The sequence below is a fragment of the Salmo salar genome, chromosome 16, assembly GCF_965601325.2.
Source record: "Salmo salar chromosome 16, fSalSal1, whole genome shotgun sequence".
In the NCBI taxonomy this organism is placed as follows: Eukaryota; Metazoa; Chordata; class Actinopteri; order Salmoniformes; family Salmonidae; genus Salmo; species Salmo salar.
In genome coordinates this window covers 23411281-23425014 of record NC_138306.1, presented here as the reverse complement: position 1 = coordinate 23425014, position 13734 = coordinate 23411281, and the positions used below count along the sequence as shown (strand labels likewise).

At 41.8% G+C, this 13734-nt stretch overlaps 1 protein-coding gene across 3 annotated transcripts in view; it reads left to right on the top strand.

Moving 5' to 3' along the window:
• LOC106573359 (ras association domain-containing protein 8) overlaps nt 1-6217 on the top strand; it is a 56056-nt gene extending 49839 nt beyond the window's left edge. For all 3 annotated transcript variants that reach the window (XM_014148342.2, XM_082962608.1, XM_014148341.3), the window contains 3 exons: nt 3484-3649; nt 3864-3971; nt 5573-6217. In XM_014148342.2, the coding sequence (XP_014003817.1) occupies nt 3484-3649; nt 3864-3971; nt 5573-5604 (306 nt within the window). In that variant the 3' untranslated portion in view covers nt 5605-6217. The remainder of the gene's footprint in view (nt 1-3483; nt 3650-3863; nt 3972-5572) is intronic.
• The last annotated feature ends 7517 nt before the right edge of the window (nt 6218-13734 follow it).

The window sequence follows — 13734 nt, the reverse complement described above, 5'->3', positions numbered from 1 at the left end:
GAAACCAAGTGAGCCAATCAATGACATCAGTCAATTAAAGGTGGTCTGCAGTGATCTTTTACATTGTGATCTGGTGGATCACAAGAACATTTGAAAAGCTTTATCAAAAATGTTTGGGAACCACTGGTGTAGCTACCCTAAGCTCCCACCCTCTTGCCAGCACACTGCAGCAAACACACACATATACACTTATCAGTGCAATGACACTCAACAACAAGTAAATATGATCTCTGATTCCAATGGTGATGGGGAAATCTACAGTATATTTATTGGGAAAAAAACTTGCTCAAAATTAAACAATGTTTTGTACTTAAATCCAACTTGTATCTAATTGGAAGAATGTTTGCTATGAATTGTAATGTGACCCCTGTTGGGTGTCTGACTGAACTTGCTTGACTGGTATGATTGGCTGTGACAGCCTAGTTCTCATCTGGACCGATTGGATATACTCTCCCATATATGAATCTGTACTCTCATTCGTATGACATTGACAGTACCTCTACTTCCTTATATTCTTGTATCTTAAATGGAGAAAAAGATCAAAACAGAATAAAGATCATTATTCAATTGCAGTGGTGTAAAGTACTTAAGTAAAAATAGTTTAAAGTGCTACTTAAGTGTTTTTTTGGGGTATCTGTACTCTACTTGACTATTTATATTTTTGAGAACTTTTACTTTTACTTCACTACATTCCTAAAGAAAATAATGTAATTTTTATCCATACACTTTCACATTACATTTTGAATGCTTAGCAGGACAGAAAATGGTCCAATTCACACACTTATCAAGAGAACATCCCTGGTCATCCCTACTGCCTCTGATCTTGCAGACTCATTAAACACAAATGCTTCATTTGTAAATTGAGTGTTGGAGTGTGCTATCTGTAAATTTGGCTATCCGTACATTTTTTAAACCAGAAAATTGTGCTGTCTGGTTTGCTGAATATAAGAAATTTTCAATTCATACTTTTATATTTACTTTTGATACTTAAGTATATTTAAAACCAAATACTTTTAGACCTTTACTCAAGTAGTATCTTACTGGGTGACTTTCACTTTTGCTTGAGTCATTTTCTATTAAGGTATCTTTACTTTTACTCAAGTATGACAATTGGGTACTTTTTCCACCACTGTTCATTTGCACAAGTGCATTTTCTTGGCTTGACTTGGCCACAAGCAGGTCTGTCAGAGTTTGCTTACAGTTGGAGACGGTAATGTTGTTTAGAGCCGGACTGATATATCGGTTCACTGATATTGTCGGCCGGTATTGGCCTTTTAATGCTATATCGGTATCGGCTGATAACTCCACAATAACCGATATTCAAAAAATAGGATGAAAAAGGGAATTTCATGCTTATCTGAACACTTGTGGACATTCTTATGTGTCATTATTGTCACAACGTTTGTAGCATAGTTAGTGGACAATTGCTCTTTTGGATGGCAATTTTTTTATTTCCCCGCTGTAAAACAGTATATCGGCAGATATATCAGTATCGGAAAGTTTTGTCCCCCAAAAAAATCAGAAACGGTATCGGACCCCAAAAAACATATTGGTGAGGCTCTAATGTTGTTGTTGTGGTGAGGCTGTGCCTTCAGTGCCTGGTGAATAATAGCCTTACCCAGTTGGAGGGAAACACAAGCCTCATCATAATCCACATGAAACCTGATACTCGAACAGAGCCACTTTGTGGATCAGGGCTACTGTTCAGGTCAGATACACCCAGAATTGTACATTCTGTTTCAGTAGGAAGAACAGCTTTTTACAAGGTAGAAGAATGGTTTTGGAAAGTTTATCCAAGAAAACAAACAGAAGGCTACACTGATTGTGCAAATACACCCCCCTTATTTTATTATGTAGCTAATGATATTGTAATGTATTTCATGTGGGTTGAGTGCATTTGCTACATCCCACATTAAGAAAGGGCCATAGGCACTCTTAGACTATTACAACCCATCTTCTGGGGATCCATTAGTAACAGCTGTGCTACATTAGAAGGCCAGTTGATCATCTAAGTGGGAGTGTGACTTGGTCTACATCGTCATGATGACTGACTCATTTAGTCAGTCACAACATTTCTTATCCAGAGCGACTTACAGGAGCAATTGGGGTTAAGTGCCTTGCTTAAGGGCACATCAACAGTTTTTCACCTAGTTGGCTTGGGGATTCGAAACCAAGAACTTTTCGGTTACTGGCCCAACGCCCTTAACCACTCTGCTACCTGGCCCTGTATAAATGGTCCTCCAAGGAGGAAGGACCGACTTGCTGCCTGGTACAGGGCCATAGCTTGCTGGTTTTCACTGTACAATACAAACACACCTGCAACCCCAGTACATGTGACTATAAACACTGAATCTGAATGGAGATGAGCCTGCAGGTGTCAATTGTTTCCCACAACTAATCCATTCCGGCAGGGTGTAGAGCACATCTCTCTCTATCTACCCCCCCCCCCCCCCCCCTCTCTCCCTTTCTCTCTCTCGACTGTTCCGAGAGCGACTTTACAGTTGACGTTGGCAAGACAAGTGGCTTCTCTCTTCTTTTTCACCCAACTCAAAGTTCAATTCAAATTGATGGGCATCTATACACTTAAACATACCTTGCTGATTGCAACAAGCTTATGAACTGTATGTTCATGAATGTTACACCTTTGCAGGCAGCAGTGGCGAGCTGGAGTTTTATGCAGCAGGTGACTGACTGTTCGTTAATGATGATGAGCATCTGGCATCTGAGATGAATGCTGTGGCTGTTGCTGCACTCTAGTGGTGAGAATAGGAATTACAGCCTTTGAAAGAACTCGGCGCCTGTTAGTCTGCGTTTGTTCCTATGATTATGTAACTAGTCCAAGTAACCTTGCAAATCTGCCAGTTAGCTCTATATTTGTGATTGATTTATATTACAACTAAGCATTTCAGATATTCAATATTAGGATATTTGTGAGGTAGTCCCAGAAAACAAAGGAGTTGATTCATGCAATAGCAACATTTTCATGTTGAAAACATCTCACCACTTCTTTCATTTTCTGTATCTAAATACAAACATGACTGAAACTGTCCTATGTACATTTCAGAGCGGTTAAGAGCGTGGGGCCAGTAACTGAAATGTTGCTGGTTTGAATCCCTGAGCAGGCAAATTGGAAAAATATGTCGTTCTGCCCTTGAGCAAGGCAGTTAACCCCCAACAACTGCTCCCTGGGTGCTGTTGATTTAAGGCAGCCCCCTGCACATCTCTGATTCAGAGGGGTTGGGTTAAATGTGGAAGACACATTTTGTTTGAGTGCATTCAATTGTGTCACTGTCTAGGTATCCTCTTTCCCTTGAGAGAAATGAGGAGAGAGATTTGCTCATTAAAGCCCATTCTCAACTTTTGACCTATCCAATACCTATACCTATAGGATCATTAAGTGTGTCAGTTTAGGCCCCCTCTCTGTAGGGGTCTATTTGGGATTAGGTGTGACTGTCCTGGCCCCCTCTCTGTGTCCCTCCCTAGGAGAAACAGGAGGAGTTGGAGGAGCTGAACAAGGAGTTGAGGCAGTGTAACCTGCAGCAGTTCATCCAGCAGGCGGGAGTCCTGCCGACACACACACACTCACGCACAGACCTCAGCGACCAGCTAGAACTAGCTCACCTGCTACAGGAAGGATACAGGAATGGAGGTACAGACACACACACACACACACACACACACACACACACACACACACACACACATACACACACACACACACACACATACACACATACATACATACATACATACATACATACATACATACATACATACATACATACATACATACATACATACATACATACATACATACACTCAGATGATTGCTTACCTTAAACCTCCATCTTTCTCTCCACCAGACCTGGGCCTGCTCCCCTCAGAGTCGCCTCCCCGCCCCACAGCCAAGCAGTTCCTGGGACACCCCCGCAACCTGCAGAACCCGCTGGTGTCCAGCCTCAACCCCGAGGGTGTGTATGTGTGACACTCTACCTGCCGCTACCCCACCCTGTCTCCCTCCCCCCTGCCTCGGCTTGATTTTTTGGGGGGGCCATGCCTGGCTGCCACACCCCTCTTTTCTGTTACTAAGGGTGGAGGTCCTCGCATGGAGCCCCCAATCCCCTCCCTGCCCCTGAAGGTTTCCCTTAACGACCTTCTTCTGTCCTCTGACTGCCCCTTTACGCCTCTAATGCTATCTGATTCCCTGATCATTCTGGTTATCTGTTATATTGGTCCGTCTACAATCATGTTATTCAACTCTGCTTTGCTAACATCTTACTCAGTTGCACATCTCCCCTCCCTATTCTCTTTCTTTTTCATCCCAATCGCTCTCTCTTTCCCTTACTTCTGTCTCTCTCTCTCGATCACCGCTCTCTCTAGCTGTTTCCGTCAGGCTCTCTCTCTGTCTGTCTGTGCGTGCGTGTGTGTGTGTGTGTGTGTATGTGTGTGTGTGTGTGTGTGTGTGTGTGTGTGTGTGTGTGTGTGTGTGTGTGTGTGTGTGTGTGTTGTGCATGTTGTGGACTACCAGTAGCTCTGCCTCCTGCTGCTCCCTCCACTCCAGCTGTGCTGTAACATCCAGACGGGTGGTGCAGCTGTGAGTGCTTCATGATTCCCCACAGTATGTCGCTGTGTCCCCTGCCCCAGTCAGTCCAGCGATGCAGGGTGTCTCTCCACCCTCAGAACAACAGGCCTATTCTCTACAGACAGCTGTGTTTCAACACAACCACACTTTACACATTTTTACTGCTTACAATTGATAAAAAAGGCTCAACGACTGACCATTCGGGCTGTAGTGTAAAATATATATTTTGGATTATTGTGTCAGAGAGGCTTTTATGTTTCTGTTTGGAAGATTACTTCCATATTGTCTTGTATGTTGGTGACCTTTGACTTCCAAAGAGAGAGAGAGAGAGCCTGACCTCAGAACTCTGTAAGGTGTATTGCACAGTCCATTCTCTCCCGTGTGAGGTCATGGGCCCTGTATGAATACTTTAAACATGCATCCTTCCTTCCTCCCTTCCGTGACGTAATCTCTGATCCAACTTGATTGGATAGTGTAAAGTAAGAGTTTCCATGATATTTCAGATGAGTGATTACTTCTAAGGACAGAGGATGGAACAATGCATTTCAGAAGTACTGAAACAGGGCCATGGCCTAGTATGTGGGATGTTGGGTTTCCTCCTAACCGGTTGGAATGGGTTTCCACAGTGTGTGTGTGTGTGCGCTCTCCCTCCTCCCTCCAGGTTGCTGAGGTATTTGGACTGTTTCTCTGGCTTTAATGGGGAAATAGAAGTAGCATGCTTGAGGTAGAAGTTGCCCCTCATCACAGATCTAGGATCAGTTGTCCCTATGACCCAATCTTTAACCAATTAGGTGGTTAAATAACTCAGAATCAGACTCTGAATCAATGATTAGGGCCAACTTCTACCCACTACCAGGGCATGCTTTACTATCTCTATCTAGCAAGCTCTCCTTCCGCCTTAAAAAGAAAATTGGTTTGGAGAAAAGTGTTTTCCAAACCAAACCAAATGAATGGAGACATCATCCCCACTTATTTTTGTGTGTCTTGCAGTCGTGACATCCAGAGAATCATCATGGAGATAAAACAAGGGACAGCAGGGCCAAGGAGTTGTTCACTGTTCAGTTAAAGGGATAGTTCACCCAAATTACAATATTACAGGAAACAGTGCCAGGAACACTAATCCAAAGCATGGATTGTTGTCATGCATTGTCTATACTGCTTACAGGGTAAGGAAACCAATATGTAATTTTGTGATTTGGGTGAACTATCCCTTTAATGTCACCACCACATATTATATTTAACCCCTGTTTGTCTTTATAACTACTGTCTGTCATTATTATTATCCAGATTACCACATATGCTACAGTGGAGGCTGCTGAGGTGAGGACGGTTCATAATAATGGCTGGAATGGAGTCAATGGAATGGCATCAAACATATGGTTTCCACATGGTTGATACCATTCCATTTACTCTGTTCCAGACATTATTATGAGCCGTCCTCCCCAGCAGCCTTCACTGATATACTATATACATAAATATATTTACAGCATTTGGCTACTGTATACCGTATGAAGTACGATACATAGTACCTATGTATGAAATGTAAAATAATTTAGGAAACCTTTTACCTAGAGAATTATTACTTTTTCTGTGTATTTAAATATAATAAAAGATGAGGCATTATGTTTTAGATAATCTGGCTGTTGTTGTCGTGTTTTGAATCAATGAAAACATTCAATCCTCTGAAAGACATCTTTGAAGAATTGAAGAAACCACATATTTGCAGATGTACTTGCATATGCAGGCCTGGTTTAGTGACACAATAGGATATAGCAAGGATGGGCCGTTGTTGGGAATGTCCAACTCTAAATATTTCACATGCTAGTGTAACAGTGTAGGTTCCGTCCCTCTCTTCGCCCCAACCCCGGCTCGAACCAGGGACCCTTGCACACATCAACAACTGACACCCCACGAAGCATCGTTACCCATCGCGCCACAAAAGCCGCGGCCCTTGCAACGCAAGGGGCAACCCTACTTCAAGTCTCAGAGCGGGTGACGTCACCGATTGAAATGCTATTAGCGCGCACCACCGCTAACGAACTAGCCATTTCACATCGGTTACACTAGTACATAAAGCTGACTCAAAACTCAAGTCGCTCTTTCTATGAGGCACATTTGTTTAATGCATAATACATTTATTATAGGTATTCATAGATTAATAATGGCTGCTATAAGGAGCTGTTTTGAATGGTTACTGCAAGTCTTCCAATGCACTGTGAGTGGCAGAAAGCACAATAAATTCATTACACACAGGTGGCTCACACAGTCTGTTACAAAAATGTCTCCCTTGGTGTGGGAGGGAAGTAGTGCACACATCCTGGCACCTGCAGCTGTGGGGGTGGGGGTGATTATAATACAGTAGACATACAGTATGTGTGACATAGCACCGACTGCTATGGAGATTACTATGCTATGCTGACATGTCCACTCACAAAATGGCTGAACATACACATTTAATGCATGCTCATTCTCTATTCAAGTGCTTCTTCATACCATATACTCGCCATTTCCCAGGCTCCAGTCTAGACCTCTTCTCTCATCTCAACCACAGTGACTTGCTTTGGTAATTGAACATGGAAAATATAAAGGAACTTATTTCCAAAGAAAACATGACATGAGTGCATAACTAGGAACAAGGACAGTACAATCTAGTTTTAACAGACTATGCAAATGATCAAAAATGAGAATGAAATCTATCCAACCTTTTATGATAAGTAGCCCTGGTCCTGATAGTGTATTTAGCAGACTAGATAGCATTGAAAAGTAAAATGTTTATTCACAGTTTTCTGCTCTTTAATGAAGCTTGTTAGGGATGTCACCACTACAGTAAGTGATATCATAAACAGTGATCAAACCCACTTCTCTCTGGACCCACGTCAGATGACTCAGTCCCACTGTTCTCCCTCTCTCTGTGTTTACCTGTGTAAACATGGTGGCTGTCTGATGGAATGATTGACATGAACCACCACTGTCCTGAAACAAACTCTGCTTAGCTGCTCCACAGCTCTGTAAATATTTGTCCTTGCTACCACTTGTTAGGAATCCCAAGAAAAGCACATAAAAAGACTCCTCATCTCTTTACATACTGTATGTGCACCCATATATTTAGCCCTTTTTTCCATCCTTCGGTAGCTGTCTAATGACTTTGTCAATGTCAGGCATTTCTATACATGCCTGTTGTAACCCTTACCTCTGTGGGTTGGGGGAGTAGCTGAGGCACACACAGTACCAGTCAAAAGTCTGGACATATACTCTTTCCAGGGTTTTTCTTTATTTTTGCTATTTTCTACATTGTAGAATAATAGTGAAGACATCAAAACTGAAATAACACATGGAATCATGTAGTAACCAAAAAAGTGTTAAACCAATAAAAATATATTTTATATTTGAGATTCTTCAAAGTAGCCACCCTTTGCCTTGATGACAGCTTTGCACACTCTTGGCATTATCTCAACCAGCTTCATGAGGTAGTCACATGGAATGCATTTCAATTACCAGGTGTGCCTTGTTAAAAGTTCATTTGTGGAATTTCTTTCCTTCTTAATACATTTGTAGCCAATCAGTTGTGTTGTGACAAGGTAGGGTTGGTATACAGAAGATAACCCTATTTGGTAAAAGACCAAGTCCATATTATGGCAAGAACAGCTGAAATAAGCAAAGAGAAACACCAGTCCATCATTACTTTAAGACATGAAGGTCAGTCAATCAGGAAAATGTCAAGAACTTTGAAAGTTTCTTCAAGTGCAGTCGCAAAAAGCATGATGTAACTGGCTCTCATGGGGACCGCCACAGGAAAGGAAGACCCAGAGTAACATCTGCTGCAGAGGATAAGTTCATTACAGTTACCAGTTTCAGAAATTGCAGCCCAAATAAATGCTTCACAGAGTTCAAGTAACAGACACATCTCAGCATCAATTGCTCAGAGGAAACTGTATGAATCAGGCCTTCATGGTCAAATTGCTGCAAAGAAACCACTACTAAAGGACACCAATAAAAGAAGAGACTTGCTTGGGACAAGAAACACAAGCAATGGACATTAGACCAGTGGAAATCTGTCCTTTGGTCTGATGAGTCCAAATGTGAGATTTATGGTTCCAACCGCCATGTCTTTGTGAGACACAGAGTAGGTGAACGGATGATCTCTGCATGTGTGGTTCCCACCTTGAAGCATGGAGGAGGAGGTGTGATTTTGTGGGGGTGCTTTGTTGGTGACACTGATATTCTTTTAGAATTCAAGGCACACTTAACCAGCATGGCTACCACAGCATTCTGCAGCGATACGCCATCCCATCTGGTTTGCGCCTAGTGGGACTATCATTTGTTTTTCAACAGGACAATGACCCAACACACCCCCAGGCTGTGTAAAGGCTATTTGACCAAGAAAAAGAGTGGTGGAGTGCTGCATCAGATGACCTGGCCTCCACAATCACCCGACCTCAACCCAATTGAGATGGTTTGGGATGAGTTGGACCGCAGAGTGAAGGAAAAGCAGCCAACAAGTGCTCAGCATATGTGGGAACTCCTTCAAGACTGTTGGAAAGTTATTCCAGGTGAAGCTGGTTGAGAGAATGCAAAGAGTGTGCAAAGCTGTCATCAAGGCAAAGGGTGGCTACTTTGAAGAAACTAAAATATAAAATATATTTGTATTGGTTTAACACTTTTTTTGGTTACCACATGATTCCATATGTGTTATTTCATAGTTTTGATGTCTTCACTATTATTCTAAAATATAGAAAATAGTACACAATAAAGAAAAACCCTTGAATGAGTAGGTGTGTCCAAACTTTTGACTGGTACTGTATGTTTGTCAGAGCTACTTGAAAGGGCAAAACAGTTTTGATATTAAGGTGAATTACGTGGAATTGGATTATGGTGATAAGATCAGGACATGTCTGGCTTGGCTGGGGATAGATAAGCCCCAAATCCCTACAATTCCCATAGTCTAGAGAGAGAGAGAGAGAGAGGGAGACAGAGAGAGAGGGGGAGAGGGAGGGAGAGAGAGAAAGTGAGAGAAGTGGGAAAAGAAAGGAGAGAGAGGGAGACAGTTCTCTGATCTGGTATGATTTCACTAAACCGCACCTGGGAAAGGGAAGCACACACACACACACACACACACACACACACACACACACACACACACACACACACACACACACACACACACACACACACACACTGAGCTGTTGCAGGGTCACATTGACATGAGTATGCAGTGAAAGTGAAACACTAAACGCTAATGTTGTGTGATAGTCTCATGGGAAGTTAAGAGAGAGATGTGGGAAAAAAACAAATAGCAAAACACAGACTGAGTAAAATGTATGTTTTCCTATTAGGGATTATCACACTGGAAGGTCTTCCAGTTCAGGAGCAGTTTAATCACATCCAGTTAGTCTCTAATCTTTGGAAACATCCCCTTTGTGGCCTGTACAGACAGAACAGTCACAAGGGCACTACCACTCTCACACACAAACACACACAACCTCACCCACTCAAAATCTAACCCTGAGGAAAGCAATCTGAAACAGTAGAACATTAACAGATTATGATGGGTTGGCAGGGTACTAACCTAATGAGGGCATTATGTTTGCTCACAGATACAGTACCACTCAACATGGATCCTCTCTCACCTAATCTGTTTAGGATGTTTCAGCAAGAGGCAGGTGAAACTTTTTCCTTTTAAATATAGAAACTTTATAAAGAATGACCTTAACCAGACAGATCAATATGTATCTAGACAGGACGTGGGTTGGAAATCATGGCATGGCATTGAATGTTGTTATCACTAGAAAGAAAGGGGGCCCTGCCAAAAACAGACTTACTTGTGTAGATCTGAAAGGATTGGATAGGTATAAGCCCTATGATGGTAGTTTCACTTTTGCCATACTGCTTATACCTATCCAATCATTTCAAATGTACAGTACACATGTGCCTGGGTCTAAGAGGTAGGGGGCTAGAGGCTGTTTGTAGCCAGTCCTGAATGTTCTAGATATAGCCCTGCTGCCTGCATGACTGCCTGTTGATGGGGTGGTGCCGTGAGCGTTTGCACGTTCACATCATGCTGAGTAAGCCACAGTTAATGAGTCTGACTTACATATCTACAGTATCTACTGGGTGTCACTCTGAGTCATCCAGGAGGCAATAAACTCAATACTGAAACAACACACAGGCTTGTACAGTAAGAAGGAAATAAATATACTTGAGGCAACATGATTTCAATAGAAAGTTTACTTTTTTTCCCCATAGGGACACATTGTCAAGCGTATTGTTTTGGAACTGAGTATACATAGTTATATACATTGATACAAGTATCTATGCTAATTAACAAAATACACATAAAAGTCTACTAAGGCAATGCCAAAGGAAAACTCACCACCAGTAGAGTCCCAGTAGACGGCATGAAAGGTCTATAGGACGGAAGGTCCATAGTAAGCCTATTGATAAAGGCCTCTGACTGACAGTCTGTCTAGAGATTGTGTACTAGGATATAATACAGTACTCAGAAAGGCCACAAGGAGAGCAGTAAAGCTATAATAGGTGTCAGATAGCACTAGATGTACAGCTTGCGGATATACGTTACATTTAGAGAAAGTCTGTCTGGACAGGGCCATTCCCACGATGGCAGGAGGGGCAGGGAAGTCTCCCTAAAACCAGGTTAGCCGCTGTCACACGCACAGTGGAATTGGGATAGGCGCAATGTACGTTAGTCAGTGGCTTACCTGATTTCAGATTTGTAAGATATCCTACTAAATGCTAACATGAGTGGCTGGGGAGTGGTAATAACACAATAATAGCATAGTAATAATAATAATATCCTTATCATACATCTTATTTGATATCAACATGGCATGCGGATATAAACTTAATTGTGTCCTTAGGAATTTGGCAAAGCAGTTGCCTAAATAGTGTGAATCCAAATGCTGAAAATAACTTTTGGATTTAAAACTATATGGCAATCTCAGTTGGTTTGGCAGGCTAATCTTTGGTATTTTCATCTGAATTCTCGATACATTTCGGTTGTAAAATATTTAGCATGGTTCTCTTTTAATCTTATCAGTCAAAATTACAAATATGATCAAGACTAGTGATTCATTCTACAACATAGGCCTATAACACATCATACACCCTGTGAAACATTGTATCTAGCTATTTCAAAAACATTTGGAAAATATTCTAATTTTGAACAGAATACAAAATTACACCAGATACAAATATACAGTATAGCCTACTCACCAATCTCCCAAGTTTTATTTTTGAACAGGTCATTTGTAAGAGAAAATAACTCCAATAGCTCTGATGAATGCTACACTTTAATGCATGCAAACACTGTAACTGTTTTCTGAAAAAGAAGGTACAATATTTCATTAAAGTTAGGTGCATTTAAAGAATAGCAGTGTGGGCTAGACAAACGCAGAAGTTCAGTCCACTTGCGCTACCCCAACCATGCCCACTCCCCTGCATCTGCAACCTGAACTGCATATGCAAATCATACAGATACTGACGTCTCGTAAAGCCAGTGGGCAGTCATATTCCTACTGTACAGGCCGTCCAATAGACAACCATCGAATTACAGCTCCAAGGGGTGTGCTTAACACCACCAATGGGTTTGGTGGATTTCCCTGAGTTATAGTTGGGTTGCGGCGCGTTCATTTCTGCACGTCTTACATTAGGAATGAACCATTTTCACGGCATACATTTCCTGCATTCGGCAACATTAATCAGAAAGGCTTTCACGACTAGATTCCCCCAGTGAAAAAATCGGGCGAACTGTGATGCAACATTGGTCACTTGAGTCAAGCGAGGTGTATTTAAGCCGTTTTGAGAAAGAGCGCTCTACCCGTTCTACTACTGAAAGTGGTTGATCTCTGTTCGCTTGTGTTCGGTGTTGCCATGAGGAGAGTGTGGTTGTGCACGTACCAAGGATGCTGCTGCATTACAGTAGTGGAAGCCAGAACGAGAGAGCGCGAATGGCACAGACTGTATGATCTATTCTAGACTAATGTGGTAATGCAATCATGAAGTATTCAAGGCGCGTTACGGAGCATCTTAAATTATTTAGATGCCCTGCAGGACGCAAAGTGCTATGTCAGATACAATTGCCCGACACAATACCATTATTTAATACCATATTTAATACCATTTAATACCATTATTTAATACACGTTGTAAACAGATTGCTACTCACATTTAGCTGATAAATATATTATATTACCGTTTTCTTAGTACTCCCCTCCCCTGCTGACAATTCTCTTCATAATCATAATAATTTTACACATATTTCTATCTTGAATATTCCCACATTTCCTCTAACTACTGCACTGTCTGGTCCGACCAGATCACAGTGGTCTGGTCAGTGGGGTGGTGAGAGGCAACTCAGGCGTGTTCATCTGAATATCATTCACACAATTTTCTCTTAATCGTGACACTATTTGCATTATTCATTCAACCATATAATTGTCCCCAATTGTCCCCATCAAATATTAAAAAAATGACACACACAGCACTATTTAAATATGTTTTTTATATACATCGAAGCGAGAAAAATGATTGTTTGACACCAGCCAATCCGTCGCGGTCAAAAGTTCACATTTTGAACAATTTTACGCATAGCTCACCGTCGCTCAAGGCAAACTCGGCAAAACTAGGCTATTTGCCTAGTTTGCCTTGAGCGACGGTGGGCTATGTGTAAAATTTTTCAAAATTTGAACGCGCAGGTTCAATAACATTACCAAGTGACCTGTTTGAAGTCGAAAATGCCAGACCATACAATTTACTTGATTGGATACAATCGGATACAGGGACAAATTATTACACGATACAAAGCAACAATTAAGCAGGAATGTCTTACGCTTTAGTTTATTATGTAACAGGCCCGTCCAGGTAATACGTCATTTTTACATCAACCAGCAGAGAGCGGCAGAGCCACATAGTATGTAGGCAACCGGTATGCCCATTATTAGTCTTATGATCAGTCCGGCTACACACAGCCTACAGTAAAGTTTTACGATTGGATGACTTTGCATGGGTGACCTATAAACCATCTAGCCTAATAGGCAGCATAATGGTTAGCATAGGCAGTGGCATAGCGCAGTTTCGCCGGGCCCCGGAAGGTACGAGCAAGACGCCCCCCCACCCAACTAAACATTTTTTTTATA